The 24,656-nt window shown below is 39.1% G+C and overlaps 3 protein-coding genes across 7 annotated transcripts; all 3 read right to left on the bottom strand.

Moving 5' to 3' along the window:
• Positions 1 to 3,251: 3,251 nt before the first annotated feature.
• On the bottom strand, positions 3,252 to 8,418 carry LOC116214754 (eukaryotic peptide chain release factor GTP-binding subunit ERF3A-like). Of its 5 annotated transcripts, none has more exons than XM_031550203.1 (19): positions 8,011 to 8,418; positions 7,514 to 7,568; positions 7,352 to 7,426; positions 6,832 to 6,885; positions 6,645 to 6,743; positions 6,455 to 6,566; positions 6,263 to 6,308; positions 6,109 to 6,180; positions 5,833 to 5,895; positions 5,592 to 5,746; positions 5,385 to 5,449; positions 4,956 to 5,106; positions 4,704 to 4,809; positions 4,428 to 4,563; positions 4,256 to 4,320; positions 3,989 to 4,153; positions 3,791 to 3,863; positions 3,639 to 3,709; positions 3,252 to 3,530 (listed from the first exon to the last, which is right to left on the bottom strand). In XM_031550203.1, exons 2-18 carry the CDS (start codon positions 7,560 to 7,562, stop codon positions 3,654 to 3,656), a joined length of 1,542 nt encoding a protein of 513 aa, XP_031406063.1. In that variant the 5' UTR covers positions 7,563 to 7,568; positions 8,011 to 8,418; the 3' UTR covers positions 3,252 to 3,530; positions 3,639 to 3,653. The 5 variants fall into 5 exon arrangements, with proteins under 5 accessions (XP_031406063.1, XP_031406059.1, XP_031406058.1 ...); XM_031550199.1 differs by having other exon boundaries at positions 7,514 to 7,555; positions 8,011 to 8,370; XM_031550198.1 differs by having other exon boundaries at positions 3,634 to 3,709; positions 8,011 to 8,284.
• Positions 8,419 to 15,755: 7,337 nt separating this feature from the next.
• Positions 15,756 to 19,469, bottom strand: LOC116215186 (pre-mRNA-splicing factor SPF27 homolog). Its single transcript, XM_031550797.1, has 7 exons — positions 19,163 to 19,469; positions 18,641 to 18,816; positions 17,922 to 18,005; positions 16,791 to 16,860; positions 16,576 to 16,709; positions 16,443 to 16,498; positions 15,756 to 16,194 (listed from the first exon to the last, which is right to left on the bottom strand). The coding sequence occupies exons 1-6, from the start codon at positions 19,415 to 19,417 to the stop codon at positions 16,453 to 16,455; spliced, it is 765 nt and encodes a 254-aa protein (XP_031406657.1). The 5' UTR covers positions 19,418 to 19,469; the 3' UTR covers positions 15,756 to 16,194; positions 16,443 to 16,452.
• A 394-nt stretch (positions 19,470 to 19,863) lies between these two features.
• Positions 19,864 to 24,282, bottom strand: LOC116215185 (peroxisome biogenesis protein 3-1-like). Its single transcript, XM_031550796.1, has 7 exons — positions 24,003 to 24,282; positions 23,640 to 23,801; positions 23,320 to 23,519; positions 23,079 to 23,206; positions 21,767 to 21,894; positions 20,757 to 20,984; positions 19,864 to 20,461 (listed from the first exon to the last, which is right to left on the bottom strand). Exons 1-7 carry the CDS (start codon positions 24,014 to 24,016, stop codon positions 20,215 to 20,217), a joined length of 1,107 nt encoding a protein of 368 aa, XP_031406656.1. The 5' UTR covers positions 24,017 to 24,282; the 3' UTR covers positions 19,864 to 20,214.
• Positions 24,283 to 24,656: the final 374 nt, after the last annotated feature.

Below are 24,656 nucleotides of genomic sequence, written 5' to 3'. Positions count from 1 at the left end.
ATTCGTTGGAAATGTTAAAGGAAGAGGAAGAGATTCTTTTTTGCAGTAAAGGAAATGCAATTGAACTTTAAATCTTCTTAAAGTGACTATGTCATCATCTTCTTAAAGTTCGGTGTAAGCTCTTTCACTGTTTTAAAGTTCAAAAATTTAATCTTCCTCTTAAAGTGACTATGTCATCTTTTTCTTAAGGTGACTATGTCATCTTCTTCTTAAAGGTCAGTGTGAGCTCTTTCACTGTTTTTAAGTCCAAAAATTTAAAACAATATCCTAAAAATTAAAGTTGTTGAACATCACCAACCAAACTCAACCCACTAAAACTAACTTATTTATAAAATAAATATGAGTCTTCATCACCATCACCCTCCATCTCCAGTCCATCTAACCAACATCCATTAGTTATGCGGAATGAAAAATAACAAGGATTTAAAAAAACAAAAAAGCAAAAATTAATAAAAATAATGAGAGAAACAAAGAATCAGGACTAACTCGAGTGAATCGGCATCTCCCCCGTGCACGGTCAGCTCCTACTTGTAAAGCTTACAGATGAAGCGCGCCTCCTAGAGCTTCCCTTTATGGCGGCTAATTATCGACTTGAAGCTTTCGAAGCGAGCCTCACAGTGATTGCACTGATACTGCATCAGGTCTCCTGTAAAATAACGATAAATATAATGAACAAGAAATGCTATACTATACTAGACAGTGGGAAAAAGAGAAGAGAAACTCACCTACAATCACCGCAAACTCGCAGAGCTCCGCCATTCTTGTGTTCTTGATCTTGTTGGTCTCCTCTATCTTCTGTCCATGGCCTTATATTGGGGGAGGAGGAGGAAGGCCATCTTCGCACATGGAGAAGAATTAGATGAAACCCAAAAATGGGTTTGATTTGGTTCAGTTTATGAGCTTGAAGGGGCATTTTGGGATGGAGTTTTGATGCAGCAGAAAACAGGCAATTTTATGTTATTTAGGCTTTTTTTGCAATTTTTAGAGAATAGTTTATTTTACGGAATAGTTTATTTTATGGAATAGTTTATTTCCTTCGTTATAATTTCATTTAAGCCTATTTAAGCGTTGTAAGCCCTAGGGCTAAGGACAATTGAGTTTTTTTTATGAATAAAATTTCGAGAGAATATTTTCTCTATTTTCCCAAATTCGGCATTGATTGAATCAACGAATTTGATGACTAGTCCTTGGTATTCGTATAATCAGCAGGTTATAGAATATTATTTTCTGGCATTTGTGCGCGAATCAACAGATTACAATTGTTCTTTAGTTTCGCTGTGTCAGTGTGTATCAAGGACAAGTTAGGAATCATAGTCGCCGACGCATTGATTTACGCTTCAAGTCAACCGACGGAATCAACATCTACCAATGAAAAGTTTCAGTTTCATGCCAGCATATCACGTCAAAGACATATCGTATGATGAAGTCAATCCAATTTTCGATATATATCCAGATGAAGATCAAGAAGAAGTTACAAAATTTGTATTTGATGATCAAGGAAAACCAATGTTTGTTGTCAACAAATCCGTATTAAAGGATATTGGAGGCGATAAACTTTTTCATTATTGTACTCAGATTAAGGATATTCTAGATAAAGAAATTTCCAATGCAAAGAAATATGCATGGATGCTTGCGGTGCCGATTTCGGAAATTATTCAGTTGCCAAAGTTGGTCGAAGTGCACGCGACTTGATCAAGAAAGTAATGATTCAGTGAAAGTGTTTATTGGCTAAGATGTGTACGAAATTTTATGTACGAAGAATTAAGAGAAAGAGTTCGCAAAGAAAAGAATGCATTCAAATTAATAATTTTATATACATTGGACTACTTTGAAAAAATCCTAATTAATAATGAGAGATAATTTCTTCCTCATGCTTGTTCGTCGATCAATTCCTCTTTTTCGAATGATTACTATTATTGCTTCTTAATAATCTGTTTCATTTTATCTTGAGAACGCTTACAGTTTGGTCCTCAAATTATTTCCCGAGCCAACAGTTTGGTGGTTAAATTGCATTTTTTATCTTGAGAGTGAAGCCCGACTCAACTACATGGAGGACCTTGCCCAATGCTCGCAGGATCCACGGTCATGCCTCCCCTTGGGGAACGAGTGGTCGAGCACTTGATAGAGCTGAAAGCTCAGGAAGCAGGGGACAGTGTTCTGTTGCTGAACATGTACTCTTCGGCCGGCAACTCGGACAAGGTGACTGGAAGTTAGGCAGTTCATGAAGGAGAAAGGGATCCAGACGGCATCATCACTTGACACCGACACCGGCGACCTCGCCCGAGGGGGAGGTGGCCGGCTGGGGGCACCAAGAAGCTCAAACCGAACTTTGTTTATGCAGAATTTTCATCAGGGACGGATGCGAGCGCACGTCAAGGTAGTCTCCCTTGTAGTCCTGGACGCCTTCCTGCGGACCTTGAAAACCCATGAAAGGCTCCTGATCGTCCCTGACATTGATATTACACGGCCATAACCTCATGCCGTGCTCCTCCTCCTCCGGGGGCTCGTCGATCTGGACTCGCCTCTGCGATCTGAACCGGTAGTCCATCGCCGGTGACGGAGAGAGCTCGGAGCTCGAAACAAATGGCGATGGTCTTTTCGACAAGGTGAGTTGGAACTCGGGGCGATGACGATGAGGTTCTCCGGCGACGGAAAACGGACCCAAAATAGGAGAGGAGTCGGGTCTGAGAAAATGGTTCGGAACGTATCCATTGTGCCATGGGCTTGGACTCATAAGGCCCGGCCCATGAGTTGCGTTGGGGCATGATATTATTGATGCCTATTTGCTACCCACAAAAAAATCGAATTAATGTTCTATATATATAAATATATATGTATTCGGATTTTTTATTTCTCAAACCTCATTTAGAAATTCTTCTAATTTAAACTATTCGATTAAGGTGGGGATCATAGCCTAACAACATATAAAAAGTTCTAACCCAAAAAATAAAAAAGCTTCTTGACCACAATCGCAAATCTTTTATTCGCATGCGATAAATAGTCTCAACCAGCAGGTTATGGATACCAAATAATGATCTCATACAGAGCCAAGGTGTACATCTGAATAATCAGGGCAAGCAAATTATTAGCACCTCCATTGCGACAATCACACATCGAGATATCGCTTTCTTGTCACCCTCGCTTCAGGTTTTTGTCTTCGCGAAACATTGTTTCAACATCCAAAGCTCGCTGATGGCTTTTATTTGGACTCACCGGACACGAATGTCCTCCTCGAGATTCAAGGTTCTGAATGATGCAGAATATAATGTAATGTTTATAAGCATTAAGTGTTTGATGGAACAAAACTGGACTCCTTAAAAGGAATTTGCGGCCTGCAAAAGATTCATAAATGCTGTATATGTTCAATTCTTTCAAACATCATGGGAGTCTTGCCCCTCTAAAAGAAGACATCCTCACTCTGCTCCGAACCAGCAAAGAAAAAATCACTGGCTCTCTCCGTTATGATACAATTCAAAAGGCTTCACCCCGGAGATGTGAGACATCATTCCCATACTGAAAGCAGTAGCAGCCTGCCAATGTAGGGGGAATTTGAATGAGTTCCGAGAACAGCTTCAGTTTGCAGATTGTAATCACGATATTGTTCGCGATAATGTACGTTTTGTTTGAGTATACCTCACCTCACCAAAATAGACTTAAGATTTAGCAACGGAAGGTAGATCAGTGACTTTCCCGACCGCAACTGTCTTTCCTGTAAAATAAACTCATCACATGGTACTGATAGTATAAGAATTCATAAAATATGATCAGGATTCGGCAATAGATGCGTCACCTTCAGTGCGAAGAGTGAACCTCCCAAGCTGCGGGAAATCAGAGAACTTCTCCACACATATCATGTTATTCACCTGGGAAGTAACGAAAAAACCATGTAATCGTTAGGCATTTGTTCACTCGTGCATAATAAGACTACAAGAATGTAGTCATCTCTTGGAGCAATGCATTAAGACAAAGTAACGCCACATTAACTGACCTGAACGCGACATACGACAACAGCGTTGGACTTTACAAAGAGAACTTTCTTTTTCATGGGCTTCTTTGTCTTTGGATCAATCTGTTGTAGCAGCTCAACAATCTCACATTCCTCGACAACGGAATGAATATGCAAGACAGCCTTGTAACCCGCAGTGAAAATTGCCTATACATAACGGAATTAGATCAGAAGTCTTAGCATCTCTTGACATAGTTGATCATAAACCCCAATGATTGGAGAAGAATGAGCAGTTGGTCGAAGAAGTACATTGTCTAACAACTCAAGGATTTGGAGCTGAGCAACAAACTCAGTGACAGCAGAAATTGGTTTCGCTGCAAGAGGATCAGAAAAGGATCAGAAAGATCTCTATAAACAACAATTTCATGACAAGATCTACAAAATTTGTTGAAATAGGAGGCATCACAGAAAACACACTCACCAACACTTGACAAGACAAACCCCGCTAATATGTCCTCTTCTTCAATCCCAGATAATCTGATACGAAGATTCTCACCAGGCCCTGCGTGTCTAACCTTGTTTTCGTCGCAGTATATACCAATTACCTTCACATGAGCCTACAATTCGAAACATAGTCCTTGTAAGACATGCAGTTGATAGATCCAAGTTCAAGAAGAATAATAGGCCAAGAGAAAAGGTGAACAGATGAGCTGGAGAAGAGAAGACTCGAGCAGAAAGAGCAAGAAAAGCAAGTCACCTTATTTGGCATGACAATCAATGAATCACCCTCACGTATACTTCCTGATTCTACTTTACCCATAACAACAGTCCCCATGTCCTTGAATTTGTCAAGTATGGGCATCCTGCTCATCAAGGAGTTTCACACAGAACCATCAAAAAACAGTAGTTATAACGAAAGAGAAATCTGGACTCACAAACAGAAATATATATATATTCTCTTTTTCAGTCCTCAGTTAGACATAACAGGATATTTAACACTTCATCGTACCTGAAAGGACCCTTAGGATCACGTGGAGGGCCCTCAATAGCATCGAGGGCTTTAAAGAGACAGGGACCGTTCCACCAAGAACATACACTTTTGTCCACTCTGGTCTTCATGTTTGAACCAAAGAGGCCAGAAATTGGCAGAAACTGAACATCTGCATACAGGACACCATCAGAAAATAAAACAGTGAGCAGATATCCGTAAGTTGATATCAAGTAAAAAATGTCCATGCAGAAAGGGACCATCGATCACATCCCTTGGAAAGCTTAAACTGCTGAACACCAATAGCCAGTTAAGGATTGAAACATTAAGGTCGTTAAAAAAGTCGTGCATTTCATATCTGGTTCACACAATTCAATATTGGATCATTATCCAGTCATGTCAAGAGAAAGCGATGAAAACCTAGGCCTGCGGAATAATCTTAATCAGTACCTTTCTTCACATTGTAACCAGAAGACCTTAGGAATGGTATCATCTTAGATTCGATTTCATCATACCTGCAAGAAAAGAGTCCCGTAAACAAGTACTATGTCATATGAACATCAAAAAACAGATGTGCAAGCATAGATGAACATGTATCACACCTATGCAGATATGTGATAAACATACATATAATAAATATATGTAGAGAGAAGTCACCTTTCTTTTGACCAATTCACAGTGGGATCATCCATTTTGTTCACTACAACAAGGAGCTTAGACACGCCCAAAGTTTTTGCAAGCATGACATGTTCACGGGTCTGTCCACCTTTCTCATACCCAGTCTCGAATTCACCCTTTCGAGCAGAAATTACCTGTGCATGTAAGACGATGTGAGAGAGAAAGATCGTAGATATGTGAAGTTGTGAGCTTGAGCAAGAATGTTACAGCACTCACTCACCAGCACACCAATATCGGCCTGGGATGCCCCCATAATCATGTTTGGAACATAACTCTTATGACCCTATAACAATAGAAGGAAAGCAAAAGCAAGGCTCACCAAAGTTAGAGACAAGAAGCGCACATAAAATGCCCACCCAAAAAAATAGCAGTCTTATTTTCTATTATTGAAGACAATATCATCAGATAAGTTGGTAGCAAACTTGTATCAACACCAAATAGAGACATGTCTTTTTAAAATGGGGCAGCTATATAGTAAAAGTAACAAAGTACTTACTGGGGCATCAAGAATCGTAAATCTAGTGCTCTCTGTTTCAAAATATGCCCTTCCAACCTCAACTGTTTTCCCCTACACAGCAGTATCGTTTCTGTCAGTCTCAATACCGAATAAATACTTGAAAAGGCCGAAACTTGTGGCCACCATATGGTACCTTGGCTCTCTCCTCTTCATTTGTGTCCATGATATATGCCATGTACCTGATTCAAAGGAAAATAAGGTCAACCAAAGGAACAAGAACAATCACACATGCATGGAGAGAGCATGTACATCTGCCATTTCCAATATGTGCAGCATTCAAATAACAGAAGTCACAAATCTCAGACGAAGAACAATTGAGTCTCACCAACTTTCTCTACTTTTATCCTTAGCCTCTTTCTCGTACTTTTGGATCGTACGATCATCAACCTGACCACTTAAGAAGAGTATCTGCCCTCCAGTCGTTGATTTACCAGCATCTGACCACCAGATTCAAGCAAAAGTGAATAACACTATTTAAGTAAAGTAAGTTGACATTATTTAGAAAATCAACCTACCAACATGACCAATAAAGACAACATTCAGATGTCGCTTTTTGTCCACTTCCATTTCCTCTTGTTCATCAACTTCTGGAACAGATAATTCCTTTTCTTTACCTATAATTCAAGAAAGAGTACATTTAAAATAGGCTATCTACACACTGCAATAGCAAATAAGAATTAAATCTAAGCCAACATTGCTGACCCTTAGGTTCAGTCTGCAGTGGCTGAGCTTTTTCACGTATATCATCTTTTATATCTGCAGAACATAAGGAATCTCTATAAGGACAACAAAGCTGTTGCATCCAGAATCAGCAATTAGGACGTGCAATAAACCTTTAATTTATTCATTTCATAAAAGGCAAGCCCGCACATCAGATTACAGGTCACAATTCTATAGACTGGAATACCACTGAGATACAGGATTGATCATCGTCAAGGGAAAAAAAAAACAACCGTACAGCATTTTGACAAACATAAGTAAGCAACCTCTTCAGTGACGAGTAAGCAATTGATTACTGTAAAAATACCAAAGATTGATATGCATATAATGCAAAAAGAAGTTGGGAAATCTGCCAATGAATTTTGTTGCTATTTTTATCAACTGGGAAAGTCAGATATTTCCCAATGAGCAACCAAAACAAGAACAATCACAATCGCTGCCATGTGTGAATGCACTTTGCTAGCATAAATTCACATATAAGAAGCAAGTTCGCCTTACAAACCTTCATCCATTTTGTCCACCTTCCCTGCTTCTTTTACCTTCACATCCTCAGCATTGGGAAGACCATTATTATCTTCTGGATTTAAACAAAACACTTGAGCATGAATTGCTTCAAAAAGAAAAGGGGACAAGTAGAAGAAAATACAATTGACTTCAATTACACCTGCTAAGTCAAGCTGCAGAGCTCGAATCTCTTCCTCGATATCTATCATGAAACACTAGTTATCATCAGTAATTCACATAGTTAACCGGAACAGCAAATGCACAAAATCATTGGGCTGCCGCTGCCCATCACTTGCAAAGAAGAGCAGCTGGACAGCCGCCGAGAAGAGAGATAAAGGATTTGCAGCCTATAGCCTCCAATATCCACATTTAGACCAGGATTCTCCATTTTCCCAACAATTTCAACACGTGAACCCTCAGCGAGGAGTAGAATTTTCAATCCGACGAGCTGAAAGCAAACCCATTCGACTGAAAGGAAGAATCTTCATTTTCGGCGCTGACACCTCGCAGATCAGAGATTCAGAGCTCACGCACTAAACCAATCATCAGCCCCAGCAAAAGAACCAAATCGAAAACAAACCCAGTTCGCAGATGACGCGATAAGGCCAATAACTGATCGAAAAATGGACACCCCATTGAAGGAAGAATCGAACTCACCCATCGGCCCGTAGAGATTGCCAAGCGAATTTGGGAGAGCAGAGGCTGCCGAATGAAGCTGAACAGTTGACAGCGCAGGGACGGTGCTCGTGTCGGACGAAAAGGAAAATGAATGAGCGGAGTGAATGTGGGCGTTTTGGGCGGAACGTGCGACGGTCCAAAGCTCTTGTTTCGGCTTCTGTTTGCGTCGTTCGTCCGTCTCTCACTCCCTCTGTGAGTCCTCTCACGGTCTCTCCCTTCCCCCCACCGCGTCAGATCCCCGTCCCTTTTTTCACCTTTTAACCGCGTCCGGGTCTTGTCATATGCAACCACAATATATTGATTGATGATGATCCAGAAAATCTTGGTATTGGGGGGTTCGTAATGTTCGATCTCCGTGTTCGGTTGCGATTTATAACTAAAGACTCGTCATATCGAATCAAAATAGATTAATGAGGACTTGTACATGTACATAATGCGCTCCGCAACAACTCTTGATCGGGTTTATGTAGAACATTAAAAGCCACCACACCAGCAATTGTGATTTGTATCTGCCCGATTTATGGTGGAGGTGGACTTGGGACTTGGGAGTGGTCGAGCACTCCCAAGTCCCATTAAGGCCAATTGAGATTTGCGCGAGAAGTGCCCGACTTTCGTACCAATTATTTTGGAAAACAAAAACACTCAACTTTCATATGGTTGGTGCGGTGCTCATATTTTCAATCGTGCTCCAAACAAGATCGTTCTTTCTTTAGCTCTTATGAAACACGATGGGGATCCCTATTTTCCAAATTTGAACTGTTCCATTTTTTAAAAAAAAAATTAAAAAGTTTGAAGCTTTTGACTCGGATGTTGGACCATATCATGAGCAAAACTTTTAGTAGTATCCTCGAATAATCACACTCCATTTTCTTGCGCCTCAAGCACATGAAATGGCATCTATTGGGCCAAAAAGCCCAACATTAATTGGATCATACCGTTGGTAATGGAACTGAAGCCCAGAAGTGCTGGTTCCGAACATTCAGCCCACAGTCTCTTAACCTGGCAGGGCGGCCCAATGGGCCTCCTTGGTAATATTAGGTCTTCTGCAAATCAATCAACCATCGAATTTTGTAGGATACTTTTGCTTAAATTAGGTGGCTGAATCTACTCAAATAATTTTTACAAAGAAAACATTTTTATTCACAATTAATTGTTGACAAATGTGTGAGAAAATTAATAAAAGAAAACAGCAATGCAATCTCAGAAAAATACGAGCATTCACCGTCGTACACTGAATGGTAAGGTAAATACCGAAAGATCGGGGGTTACCGGTGCACCTGAAGTTGAGGAGCCATGACAAGAAGCAAGAGAGGTTCGAAAGATTCAGCCATCCACGTCGCATCGAAGCCGAGAGAAAAGAAGAATAAATTGGAACACCGGCTATGCAGACACACAATACTCGAAGGTTGAGTGAACATATCTAATGTGACATCGGTAATTTTGAATTTTTTTTCCAAGGCAATGATATAAAAGATCATGGAACAATGCCATGAAATATAAGGAAGATTTGGAAAATTATCTTTATCCCTTAAGCGAACTATTCTTTAGAATGTCAGAGCTATCCGATTAACACTCGGGACTTAGGCGCACGTTCCATGCTAATCAGACGGCCCTTATATGCTAAAAAATCGCCTGACCAACGTAAAGCGAAATTTCCAAAAAAATGTTCGTGTTTCTCATAAAGAGTTAAGGCGTGTTTCACCGAAGTTCTGGTCTGAATAATTCAGCTTCGAGTATCAGTCTTGTAATTAAAGCTCTTCCCATCTCCATTTTATCCGCTTGTATAATTTGAATCCAACACCTTCAAAGTATGGAGAATATAATACAATGACGCATGTACTCGTCTGTTAATTTAGAGATCGTAAATTCGATACTAGTGATACTATTTATATTATTTTATTAATTATTTAAAATTTATTTTTTCATCGTGTTAGACCTTATATTTACTTTATGGTCAAAAAACCCTTACTCGAAGTAAAATTATCTGAACCAACAGGGATCGGTTGTTTTTGCTAGAAAATTTAACCAAATTACAAAATTCGTACAAGGTAGAAAGTAAATGCACTCTAGTTTACAGGAGCGGGCCAAATCTAAAGGATAGATTTTTTCTTCGGTTGAGGAGAGCGCGAGTGGGGCCCACTGAGGAATTGCGTGGTGTGTTGTCGCTGTCGGGAAAATGCCTGCTTTTTTCTTCTTTCTTTTTCATTTTAATTTTTTTTTCTTTTTGGGTCTAATCAAAGAAAAAGAAAAGAGGGGTTGAAGGGCAAAGCTGTCCTCAACCCAACCACCATTCCATTTCTTCAATTCACCACCTTCCAGGCTTCCCCTCCACTCCACCCTCACCTAAAATCTTATTTTTTTTAAAAAATTATCATTTTATTTTTAACTAACGAGATATACTCAATTTATTCAATAAATTTATTCGGATATTAGTTTACCTTGGTAATTTTCAATACATGAACTGCAGCGACGTAAATTGTCACAATTGCATCATACCGGGTAATAAGTAAAAAACATTACTAGTTATTCAAAAAAAAATTGAAAGAGATTAATAAAGTATTGGATCTTCATCCCCTATCTTTTGCATTTTTATTTATGATTAAATCTTGTTACCAAAATAGATAATTATATCGCATCCATCGAGAGTGGAACTTTTCTACAGTGACTGGCATGCTAGACGAACCCTCTGGTTTCATATCTATGTTCTTGATACAATTCCTAACAATTAGTACATATGTTATTTGAAGACGTTTTGACGGGTTCCACTTTCTATTATCTACTCCACATATGCATTGTTGAATATCTTTTGTATACTCTGAGCAAAAAAAAAAAAAGAAGAATATCTTTTGTATCCTAACCGTTTTCAAAAAATTGTATTCCTAGATTTTTTTTTTTCATATATTAACACTGCATCGGTGTAGCAAGAGAGAGTTTTTAGTTTTTACAATAATAACAAAAAAGGAAAAAAAAAAAGGACTTTAAACTTTAAAGGGAAACGAAGGAAAGGAAAACGAATTCACGGTTGGCATGAGTGAGTGGTGCCTTTCTCCATTCTATGCCGCCCGACAGTCTCCCAATTACTGCTTTGGGGCAAGTGGGGGACGCACATGTTAAATCTCGTCAGTCAATACATCGAGAAGTGTAAATTTTCATGGTGTTTTCTGCAGCAAAATATTTTAAAAAATATAATAACCCAAAGCATAATCATAATAATAATAATGTTAATAAAATTAAATGAGGGTACCCAATCGACAGAGAAGGCACGTGAAAGTGATATAATTTTGCAGCAGCGCAGGGAATCTTCTCTCTCTACTAAAAGAGAGCCGGTTCTCGAGATATTGCACTTTTCCATGAAGGACTAACCATACAATTTTCTAAGAAAAATTAACCCTAGAAAATAAATTATGTGCAAGCGTCTAATATATACGTTATTGCATTTTTAGGCCAATATATAAGTTGTATATAGTAAGCATATATCATACTTAGATCAAACATACAGGCTTGTATTACAACACTAGAATACGTATGATTTTCATCAATAACTAGTCATGACGCCCACACGCATGGCATGGATCTCTAAATTAAATGGAATACGAAGCAATTTAATAGTTTATTTGCATATTGGGATGACGATTCAATCGATGAGCAATTTTGAATGGATTTCAAGACCTTTGAACTCCTTCTGATAGATTAGTTCGAAAGAATTTGTAACAAATTTATTATCGTATATAACCATACAAATCTTTGTATACATCAAATATACGGGAGACCTAAGCTTTATCGACCACCAGCGCAAGAAATAACCTAAAAAAGCCTATTTATAAGGCTTTCGTCCCACAAATGATGGGACTCTGGTCGGAACTATTGGGACTTTCATCATTTAACCTATCTTTATTACCTCTCCGTATGTATAGATAGAGGAGATATTGTAATTTGAAAGAAACCCAAAAACAAAAGGTAATTACTGATTATAAGTTACTTGCAAGAATTACACACAGATGGACTTATGTAAACATCATGTTGATATCTGAACGAGATTATCTCAATCTATTAATTGAAAATATTCATAATCTCACCAAAAGATTAATAATTAATAATATAAGTAAATTTTAATTGAATTATTAATTACTAATATATATTTTTTATATAGGCATCACATTCACGGACAAAATCAGATTATTTCACTCCTATTTGTTGAGAGTAATTGCCATCTTATAAAAAATAATTGATTAATAATCTTTTAATACGTAAGTTGTGCAGGTACTTATATCTTTTAGAGACGCGTAAGTAGATTATATATTTATTGGGTAAAATTTGTTAGAAATCCAAATTCAAGACTGTCTTCATGATCCAAAAGTAAGTGATTATGGTGAAATTTATAAAAATCAAAATATATTTGTTGCCTTAATTTAAGAAAGTGAAGAAAATCTTCACCAGAAACTAAGTGTATATGGCGCATCCTAGTACATTTAACGAGAGATTATGTGCTCTTGTGAGAATATTTTAAATTACATAATATATAAATTAATGTAATAATACAAGTTAATTTTGGTCGAAATATTAATTAGTAAATTATCTTTTGGACGTCAACATATCACTTCACATCGCTATAAGATAGACAGATGATAGATGGCAGTTGTCCATCGTCCCTTCAGTGTCAGCCTTCTCACCTCCTCCATCTACCCATAGCCCTCTCCCTCTTCCTCCTCCCTCTTCTTCTATTGCCTTCTTTAGGGCACACAGCACTACAGCAGTGTCATATGATCGGTAGTTCCATGAGGAAGTCCAACGGTCCCGAGGCCGGGCTATCACGGGATGCCCCGGGATCGTTGGATGGGGGGACAGCCCCCGGCGGCTGAAGGGAGGGGCTCCCTCCATCTAACGGTCCCGGGGGGCCTCCCCGGACGGCCTGGCCCCGGGACTGTAGGATAGGTGGTGGTGGTGGTGGTTTTGTGGCCGGTAAGTGAGGCCTGCAAGAGCAGAAGGGGTAAAATTCAAGTGTGTGGTAGGGTTAGGGTTAGGGTTACTGGGGTGGAGCTCTCTGAAGTCCAATAGAGGGCTGTGTTGGGTGGATTGAGCTGCTGATCTATGGATCCCACAGTACTATCCCCATTTGAAATAATTAAGGAAGAAGAAAGGGATAGGGTTGTGGCTTGCATATGTCAGGAGCTTCATTTGCTCAACTCAACTGATCCCTTGTTTGGATTGAAGGGAGCTCTACACTTTGGCTCCATCTCTCCCACCCTCTCTCTCTCTGTATATACTTATATATATATATATATGTATATATGATATTATTAGTTTCTTTTTTCTGAAAATTAATTAAAGTCCATCGATGGATCTTTTTTGTTCTTTTACTATTTTACTAATTGTTTATGCATGTTCTTGGCCTAGGAGTTGTTTTTATCACGGCAGGGTTTCTTATATCTCATGGATCTGACTAGGAGAGATCTGAGTTAATTTCTTGGTTTGTCTTTTCTTTTCGGTGAAATCATGAGGTGACTATAGTTATTAGGATTAAGATTAATTTACCCATTAGGCGGTGGTTTGTTCTTGCATGTGGTCAAATCAAACCAGCCTTTTTTCATTTTATGTTGTAATATTATGATATTTCTATTTTATTTTTAGATTTGGCTATTTCGTGGTATCTCCTTTCAGTCTTTGTATTTTTCATGCTATGTATTAACTTTTCTAGGATAGAACAGGATCGTGTATTTGGTTTGGCATAGACCAAAAAGGGGGGAAAAAAAGAAGAAAAATAATGTTGCAGTCGAAAATCTCATGTTAGAAATAGCAAATGGAAGTATTATGAGTTATTTTAAGCACCAAAAAAGAAAAAAAAAAGCATTATGAGTTATGTCTTTTATTTTTTTGGTGGAAGTGGGTTGTGGCTTTATTTATTTCTCGTTTGTCTTCTCGGTTGGGTAAAATTCCTATGTACATGTGTACTGTTATATCGAAGATCTTTCTTTTGTTTTTCCTAACAATGGTGATATGTTATTTCATGGTCAGTTGTGGTTTATGATACAGGGACATTATTATATCAATTTTTTATTACAATGAAATTTTGATGCCTGCGACGGAAGAGATGGACATTGTTGTACCAATATGGTTCCACCATGTTTGTGAAATATGGAGCCGAAGCCTGAACTGTTCGGGAATGTGATTTAGGACTATATCTTTTCAAGATCGTGTAAGATCTAGTTCGTTTATTTTTTACTCAAATTTACTGTAACTAGCTATAGGTTATAAAATTAGGTTTTTAGTGCTGTAGTTAATTTTATTGTCTCAAGTTTGTATCTTAATAATGTTTGTGACATTCGATGAACATAGGATTGAAAGCATTTGCATTTGTGAGATTTGTAATTTTTTGTTGATCCTTGCAACGTTAAACGTGTGGGACGACTGACTTGTAATTAAGATGACGTAAAAAGCATATTAAATATTGTGACCTTCTGGGGAGTTAATAGTGCAACATGCCCCGATAATAGTACAAATGAGTAATATGAACTTGTCAAAGTAAAAACAAGGAAGGACACCTCACATAATAGTTTTTCTTCTTTCTGGCCAGGACCATGCATGGCTTGAAAGCACAAGAAATATTTATAATATGTTTCTAAAATTGCTTTCAAATTTATCAAGAAGAAAGAAGAAAATCTATGTACGTAATTACATTTTGTGATCGTACGTGGGGAGTAACCCTCCGCCATCGTAGAGGAAGTGAGGAACAAGTTAAAATATAGACAAGCATTTTCGTATTAATTATAATTGTGGTTCATTTTATTCCAATCGCACTTCCAACATCATCATTCGACTTACTTAGTCATGGCTTGTTGATTGAGTTTTTGACTTTCTCAGTCTTTCATCGCTTGTTGATTGGGTATCAGAGCAATATCAAGCATTTTAACTGATAAGAGCAACAAGCTTAGTGACATACTCGATCGACACCCAAGGTTATTGCTCCCCACAGTAATGACGCAATTTCAGGATTCGAGGTCGTGCTGCGCCTAGAATCACGCAAGATTTTCCATAGGCATGTCCATATTTACCAAACTCAAGTCAATTCCTTGGTGGTTGGTAAATATAAAGAGGTTCAAAGGTAGTCCGGATGCTATGATTATCCACAAGGGTGAGCTCAAGCATCTTCACTGCTGCACCTTCCTATTTTCATGGCAAACTCAAACCAGGACTCGATCTATTACTAACATCGCGAGTCCAGTGAAAGGAAGAAAAGGTCTATGCCGGAGCCGAGGACGCTGCAATGACCTATTCGATGCTTGGGTAGTCGATCCCGAAGTTATAATCTAGTTAGAGTTATAATCAAACTTTAACCTTGAACAAACGCCGACTGATTGTCTCCAATAAAACCACTACGGAGGCCTTCGATCATATGGAAACACCACCTACTGTCGCTCCTTCGTCCCGATTTTTGCAAGATTCCCAGTCCCGCATATTAGAACTATTTTCACGTCCTCTCATCGAACGAAGACTATTAAACAAGTGCATACCAGTAAATTTTCGAACAAAGACTAGAAAATCAGTGCATCCCAGTAATTTTCGAATTCACAAATAAAATCTTCCAATACGATTGCAGAGAGTCCCCCCCACAAAAGTCCCCTCGATACTATGAACACTGCCGATGCCAACGGCTATTAAAAAATTTTGTACTCCCTTCCGGTTTTTTGTTCTTTAAAAGCAATAGTATTGTTTCAGGATGCCGATTATGGTGGGCATTATAGTCTGATATTTTCAATATTTGCCAGTGAAAATGGCATTGTCATATCATATGGACTGTCGAGTCCATATGATATAATCCATTCAAATCATCAGCTGAAGATCATTAGGGAATGATGGTACACCATGAAAATCGACTACAAGTTCCCACAAAGAACTCGACGTTGTTCCTAAATTTAGGCAACAGAGATTAGAGGTCTCCCAAAATGTATTCTTTAGAAGGCTAAGCTTGCAATTGATGAAACTGATGCACTCGACTCAGCAGCAGTTTTCAGGGTCAATGACCCCGGCGAAGGCGTCTGGGGTTGCACCTTGATGTCCTTCTCAAGCTGCTCAAGCACTCTACTGCGCACAGAACATAATAAGCTTCCATATGGCCCGGGGCTGTTCGTCCTAGACAATGTGGTAGTCCCAGTGCAAGGATTTTCACTGCAATATCAAATTTTCAGGAGTAAATCACTAAAATCAGTGAGGTACAGGATATCAAGACTTAAAAGAACAGATTTCTCTTTTCATTCTAATCAAATTTCATCTCGATTGATAATCGCAACTCCCTTCCTTTTCAACAAACATAAACACCTTGCTCTCGAAACCAACCAAAATAGAGGGGGGAAAAAGAAAGGGAAGAATAAAAGCCAGATATAAGGTATAAAGAAAAGCAAGGAGGAAGATCATACCACAGTATAGCTAGTGGGAAGGGCCATTCTCAGTAGCAGTTTCCAAATTCCAGCCTCTGAAGAGGTGACCACTAGTCAGCTCAAAAGCTAACATATGCAAGCAAGAATAAGTATTGGAGAGAGAGAGTGATACCTTTCAACTGCTTCTCTCTTTATTTCTTCGATTTGGTTCTCGAGGTTAACACATGAAGCTTGGATCTCCATGTTCTTCAAGCAGAGCTCCCTCCATTGAGCAGACAGAGCATTGAGCTCATATGCAGTATTTTGCTGATTGTCCAGAGAACAAAACTTGGTGTTTCAGAAAATGGAAGACCACATGAATGGCAGGCAGAGAAACTAATGATTTACCTGATGGTATTTCCTTTCCCGATTCACGGACTCGATCTTTTCATTCTGTTCATGAGCTAATTTCTGCAACCTGCGAAGAGAAGGTTGAAGTTTGAATTTATAAGCAGCTCTAGGCCACTCCTAAATGGATTAAGAGCAGAGGAGGAATTATTTCAACACATATCACGGATATCAAATCCCATTAGGAATCGCAAACTCAAAAATGCGCGAACACTGGCAAACTTAAGGTTATACTTGTTGCAATGATCATGTCCACGTTTTATTGAGAATACAAAGGCAATCCCATTATCTAGAAAGTTCTATTACCTTTGAGTAACTGGGTTAGGTACTTAACATCATAGAAGTATATAAGAATAATTTTAGCAGCAATCATTTCACTGAAGATTGAAATATGTGAATACCCTTGACACAAAACCAGCACAACTATCAACAGCAATTACACTTCCAAGTCAACAACAGTTGAATTCCCATGAGATAAGAAATTTATAAAATAATAGGATACAATGTCTACACTCGCATGGATCATAATTGCTGCAGGCATAGCACAGATCATGAAATGAATCACTCCTAACTGATGCTTATCCTGTTTCATAAGAATAGCAAAATGTTCATTGCCATAACACCCCACAAGAGTTGAAGTTTTTGTATGCCATATAAGATTTCTCATTTTTATGTAGATATAAGCTGCCAACCAAGGAGATTTTACCAAAATTTACTACGACCAATTTGTCCAAAGAAAAGAAATCTCTGATGAATTAGAAAAGAAATGCGCTAATAAGCCATCTGCAATGCCAAATTCTTTAGAGGTTCTATAGAATCTACAGTAACTTTTAAATTAAAATTTGATTCATATGAAAGAAGCGATGCCTACTGACCAAACATATATTTCCTTCCATTTTGCCCACCTCTAGTTCTCCTGATCTTAAATTAGAACCATCACTCTCACTAGGACGCCAGTAACTCTAAATAATGGCATGCATAATAGTTGTTAGGTAAATAGTTGACATGGTGAGAATTATGCACCTCGGAATTACAACTGCAAAAGATTTGCTAATAAAGCATACAATGATCACGGTAACTATGAGCTAGATGAAAAGTATGCTGCATGTCAATTAAATGAGGCAGTCAAACCTGGTTAAGAAACCTTCTAATCTTTTGTTATGTTGAATCCATACTTCGGCTCCATGTTTAGACAACAAGTCCAAATTTTCCAGCCTGTAAATCAGTCAATAATCAATAACTTTAGAAAAGTAGAAGCAATTGGAAGTTGCACACAGCAAAACAGTCCAACATGAAGAAACAAAAGCAGAACTTACAGTAACACATGATAATAGGAAGTCTTGCATAGATCATGGTACTATACATATTCAAATTACAACACTCACACAAAATCTCTTCATCAGCTGCATGAGTAGTCATAAGCTTGTCCCCACTAGATATATGAAGCACAAAGCAAAACTTTCATCTCTTCACCTTATTCATTATTGATCCAAAAGATGCAAATCTATAATTGCTTTATGCCAAAATCATTTAAATATTCCTTTGGGACAAAATGACACAAAAAACCTTCTGTCATAGTCTATCCGTCTCCCAAGTGATTACTAGTCACTACACTTGCTTTATGTCAAAAAAATTTTGCATTGAAATTTTCCACTCAGTACAACATATTGATATGGACATCATGTATTCACATTTTACTTAGGACTGAGGACTCCCAACTCTATGGTGCCTATTAAAAATGCATATAACTATCCAGAGGTGCAGCAACTCACTGGACTCTCATAAACCAACTGAAGCTGAGTATATTAGAAGGTCAGAGAGGCATCTACTATCGGTAAAGCAGAATTTACCGGATATCTTCATGCTGTAACAGGCGCTGAGCTCTTTGAAGTGCCTGCTTCCAAGCACTTTCATCATTCCTTCTATTCATAGGCGGTACATCCAAGTTGTAACGTGACGAGTCGAAGGGCACCGGAGGCTTCCCAGCTCTCACGCGCTCATACTCCCGAGCGAGCATGGGATTGTTCTGTGATCAAACTCCATAATCAGCAAAAAGCCAATCCCTTTCCGCGTAATGTTAATAACAAAACCCGAACTTCCCGCAGTTTCACATTGTACAAATGGGACTGGGAGGATACCAATTGAGCTATGAACAGGGGAAAGGAGTGAAACCCTAACTAAACATCCCGAAATTCTCTCATGATTACACAGTGAACACCAAAGAAGCAAAGAAACCCAGAGACAGCTCAGAACTTTCATCCTCCAGCTTTGATTCTTTCCATATTCACATCCTTCGAGAATCAGATTCGCTCTTGCCCAAAAAAATGACAGCAAATTTAGGCCGCAAGGAAGGACAAGGAAAGAGAACCGACCTCGAAGGTGAGCTTGGGAAGAGGAGGCAGGTCCTTGAGGAAGTCGGATGGCTTCTTGGAGCTCCGCCGCATCTCTTCCTCCACCAGCCGGTCCACCTCCTGCTTCACGACGGGGTGGCCGTAGTCCTCGTCGATGTACGGCAGCGCGTCGATGGTCTCCGCGTTCGAAGGGGACGCCCACGAAGGCCGCGTGGGGTCCGGCGGAGCCTCCAGCATCAATACGTCGCCATTGCTGTCTCTGCCGTTCCTAGCCATTGTGCGGTACCAACACTACTGAAGCGCTCTCTTCCTCCTTGAGAATCCCCCCTTCGCGAAGAAGGTATACTTTAGGTTTAATTTCACTTTGACCCCTATACTTTTTGTATATCTCATGGGTCCCCAATATTTTGTTTATCTTTGGTTTACTCCTTGAGTTTTTCGAACCATCTCAAATTGGACCAAAATATGCACACCGTGACGTCGTAACCAAAATTTGCATCGTTATATCGATCTGGTACAATAATTAAGAACAAAATCCATCAAATTTAGTTATCTTATAATAGAGCCCGCAGATAGTCACGGTTTCAAAAACTTCAATATGCTAAATCTATAGGAATAGATGTTCCCACCTCGATCATTAATTGATCATCTTATCGTTGATCTCTTTCGGGCTCGAGCCTACTAGACTATGGCGGGCAACAAACCATTCACCTTATTGCAGGGAAAACAAATCGGAACTTCATTTTAAAATAGTTTTATACTACAAATTTATCATAATCGTCTTACAAGTTCTATCTAGAGATCTCCTCCTGCCACAAACCCGAGTACCGAACGACAAAAGATTTTTCAAGGAAAGGCGTTACAATTCACAAACCAAAAGATGGTTCAATGATTGACAAGGTACAAGGGAAGGAAAGAATAACACCAATCGCGTGCCTTAAACCCGTCTTTGCAACTTATTTCTATCAAAGTGTTGAGAATCCCAAACCCGAGCTAGTTCGCTTCTAAGCTCTTTACACATATCGGATACCTTGAGTGGGAGAACTAACTAGAAGCAATCCCCGGGGTCAGCGCTATGAGGATGGCATGTTGGCATACAGAAGAGTGAAGAAGACTTCAACTTCAGGCGCGTTGCGAATTATCTGGATGAATCGGTTCTTGTTCGGTTCCTCGAGCAACAAGGGCCCAACCTGAGCAACTCGTGGCAGAAGCTTCGCAAGAGGTGTCCCGGGATTCTCTGCATTTTGAACTTCGAAATCCTCCACTAAAGCATTCGCCACTATGTTAAAGGATGTGTCAACCACGCTTCTGAATTCCTCGCTGCAGGAAAAGATGGCCAAGAACTTTAGCAGAATGATCAAACGACATCAATAAAGTTACGGATAAGAGGTTAATTAAAACTATTCTTAAGTAGTAAACACCACGTAAAGCACAACTACTCTGTCTTAAACTCGTCGGACAGATTAAATCTTGAACCCACTAGTTTTGGAATATGTAAAATCAGGGTGGAGGGGGAGGGGGGGCTAAATCCGGTATCAACCGAATCGCATTTTCCTGGGTTTGGTTCCCAGTCCATTTATTTAGATCAATTGCATATTATTGCAAGAAGACAAACCTTGACAACACCATGCGAGCCTCCATCATAAGCTGGTCGAACTTGGTGGCACTAGGAAGAATGGATCCATCCGTGCTCGAAGGTGAAGCTGGACTACATGATTTTGCATCCTGATGCATCATATAGTCCACCCAGTGATGTGGACTTCCCATGCTCATGAATGTGTCCATTATCTGCATGATCGTTTCACGTAACGTGATGCTGCTGAAGTTATCCCTCAACTGCTTTCTGCGAGTAAATATTTTGGAAATTCATTGATAAAGCGACTATACAATAAGAAACAGGAAGAAAAATAGTAAAAGCTTTCAATAATGGATAACAGTGTGCTGGAACTTAGAACTGAAAGTTCAGGTTTGCCAGAGGATCCAGATGGGCATATAAGTCTTTCTAGATATGTAACTGACTAGTACATGTTCTTGAGACCTCATTTGCTTCTTGCTACTTTTTCGTATCTCTTCTCACAGGTTGCAGTCCTTCCAGTGCCTTTTTCAATTAGATCTCTTATTTCCAATTCGCAAATGAAAGTTTATTTCCAATGCTACACGATAACACCGCCTAAATGTTTTGCCATTTAGCATGCAAGAAAGTCATTTAACACCTAAACTGTATATAGTCTTCTAAAGAGGTTCATGTAATATATAGTACCTCTACCCTTGTTTGAGAAGTACTAAGTAGCTCCATTCACCAATCAACTATAGGGTCTTTGGGCAGTATTTTAAGCTTGAAGGTTGGTCAAGAATCAAGATATATATATATATATATATATATATATTTTTTTTTTTTTGAAAGGAAAAAAGAAAAGGAGGAAGTTCCAGTGGTGCTTAGTCGTATGAAAGAATCTAGTCTAAAAGTGATAACATCATCCTCACTATATGAAAGACCTCTCAAATTACAAATCAACTGACTGAATGCAAACAAAACAGATGAGTCCTGTAGTCAATTTATTCCTTCAGAAATGTATGCAAGTGCACGCGCATGCGCTAGTGAGAGAGAGAGAGAAAGATCCTAACCCCTTGAGAACTTCTGTAGCAGCTGCCTGCATATTCGATATTAAGGCGGGCAAGCCTTGATTAGACAGAAAATCGGCACTTGCGAGAAACTTTTCTTGGTCCTCCATGTCAATGAGATTGGAATCCTCCTGGAAACACCCGAATATCAAGAAAAAAAGTCGGACAATTAAATTATGAAACAAACGCATTACTTGACAAGCAACAAGTTCAATATGGATGGATCAGCAGACAAGTGTTGATAATAGCAAAAAACCAATGTTCAAGCCAAAAAGAAAATAAAGTAAAAAACCAATGCAATGTTTAATACCAGAGAAATAGTGGGACTTAGTTTCCTAATACACGTGATTATAGGTCACCAAACAAAAGTAGGCTGACAAGCTTCAGATAAACACTTATTCTTCCTAGTTCCTACCACAAGCATCTACAAACCTAATGTCACCTAAAATTCTGATCATCTTCAAGCTACCTTCTACATTCATCACTTATCCCATCCAGACTCCTTAGAAACAAATTCTCTCATAAGCTTCTACTTCAACTGACACAAAAAAAGAAAAAAAGAAAAAAAGAAAAAAAAAGTTACATCTGACATCGCTATAATCTCCAACAAATATATATCTTTTCAATCATAACAAGCACCACAATTAACCACATCATATACGTCCCCGCTTATTGTTTTGGTAGCCATAGATAGACAATAATAAATGGTATCTTCTTTTAAAAATGGCCAAATCCTTTTCACCATTATGTTAGGACTGAAGCAAAGCACAGTTAGATGGACCCATCATCATAAGGATCCAAATGTTACAATGCCAAATTAATTGGAGCTCCACTGAATTACAGAACAGGTGCAAACTTTGTCTATAGGATCTCTCACTGGACAAAAATTATATGTATTGATGGCACATAAATAGTTAACATAGCTTGCATGGAACCGTGAATGCCGCCACGGAGGGGAACTAGTGCAGGTAATCATGTACTAAAATTTTACTCTACCCAACTCAACTAGATTCATCCACAAATTTAACATTACAATCATTACTGTTTTGTCTTTTTCTTTCTTTAATAATAATGTCTCACTCATATTCTTTTCTAATCATTTTTATAATCAAATTTTTAATAATAAATTCCCCATCTACTTTATATCTATATATTCTCACACATCCATATATTTTTCAACATTTATAATAATTATTTTGTCTTTTCTTATTCCCCAAAATTGAGTCAAGTTGAGTTAAAATCTCAACTCAAAAACCAAACACACCAGCTCCTAGACGTGCTTTGACATAAAAGAGAGGTAAGAATAGTCAATTACAAGTTGAGAGCTGCCGAGGCCTCGGGCAGTATCAATATATAAATGTCTTCCCAGTATGTTGACTTGAACCCTAATGTATAGGCTAAGCACTGTCATTGCCCAGAGTGAAAGTACCATTCTCGTGAAACCTGTAAAGAGAAAAAAACAAGAGAGCATACAGCTAATTCAAATGTTGGGATGGACTAACACCGTATATGATCTGAGAATAAGGATGTCTTAAGCCAAAGTAAGGTAATCGTACTTAGAATCTTCAGTTTATCCCACAACTCAAGTTTCTCCGCTTGACTCAAAGTATTGGGCTGACCCCTCCCCTTCATTAACCTCTCCATCAAGTGCGAAAGATCCAACCCTTCTGCTACCCGGCAGCTGAGATAGTGCATCGCGTGGGGTAATGTCGACGCATCAGCGATTCTTTGAATGTTCTCAAAGTGGGCTTGCATACTACAAAGACACCATTACCAATATATATTCGATGTCAGACCATGTCAGCAGACCTCGTAGAAAGCAAAACAGATTCTTATGGAGAAAAGTAAGAGACGGGGAAGTTAGATTCTCCTTAACTGGGCTTTGAGGAGCTCATCATTTTCCCGTTCATTGGCGAGTTCCTTTTCAAGATCGGCGAGCCTCTTGTTATGAGCATCATAGAGTTTATACAACAAATAGCCAGTGCCCAAAACGCCAGCACTGACAAAAACCTTCCTCCTATGCCTTCTCCAGAAATCCCTGTAACCACGCCGAATCAGTGAGAGGAGAGCAACTCAACTATCCAACACCAGAGTCCCTTAACACACGCATTTCTTCAAACAGATGGAATCAAACGAACCAACGAACCAGACCCAGACGAAGAAGCTCAAATTCAAAACCAATTACAGAGCCAAACAAGAGTGACCCACATGGCAAGAACACTGCCTGAGCTGAACTGACCTTAAAGAAAGCATTTTTTCTCATGCTACGAAGCCCAAGAACCCATCGCTATCCCGATTACAGAAGCAATTGTAGCTCCTCCAAACACGGACTCCGCTATCCAACTGAGTAGTTGGGACTTGAGGTCGGAAGAAAGAGATGAAGCAGATGAGGAATTAAATGTTGGAAGTTCAGAATCCAATCTATCAGACAGACCCGAAGAGGGAAATGGATTCGTTTGTGAAGCGGATTCTCAAGGAAGCCTCGAACGAAGAACAGGACAGGGGCAGAGCCAAAACCCAGGCATGTCTTTTGCATTTTGCGCCCTGAAGTTCCACCCATTTTGCATTTTGCGCCCTGAAGTTTCCAGGAAATTCGGTTTTGCACCCTAAAGTTCCACCCATTTTGCATTTTGCGCCCTGAAGTTTCTTTGGCGGTTGACCATTTGTTCAAGATGGACTTCAGTGTTACTTTGTTCATTGACTTGGTTTAGCTTGGAAATGAAGCGCACCATCTCATGCGGCGTCGATGGAGATCAGAGAGTCGAACATCTGAAGTGTAAATAAAGGAGATGGTTGGTATCTACAGCCGATCCGGACTATTCGTGGTCTCGGATAGCGACCTGATCCGCAACTCCATTTGCAGTTTCTTCAAACTGAGGAGAACCTCACTTCC

The sequence above is a fragment of the Punica granatum genome, chromosome 7, assembly GCF_007655135.1.
Source record: "Punica granatum isolate Tunisia-2019 chromosome 7, ASM765513v2, whole genome shotgun sequence".
NCBI classification, from domain to species: domain Eukaryota; kingdom Viridiplantae; phylum Streptophyta; class Magnoliopsida; order Myrtales; family Lythraceae; genus Punica; species Punica granatum.
This window is presented reverse-complemented; position numbering and strand designations above follow the sequence as displayed.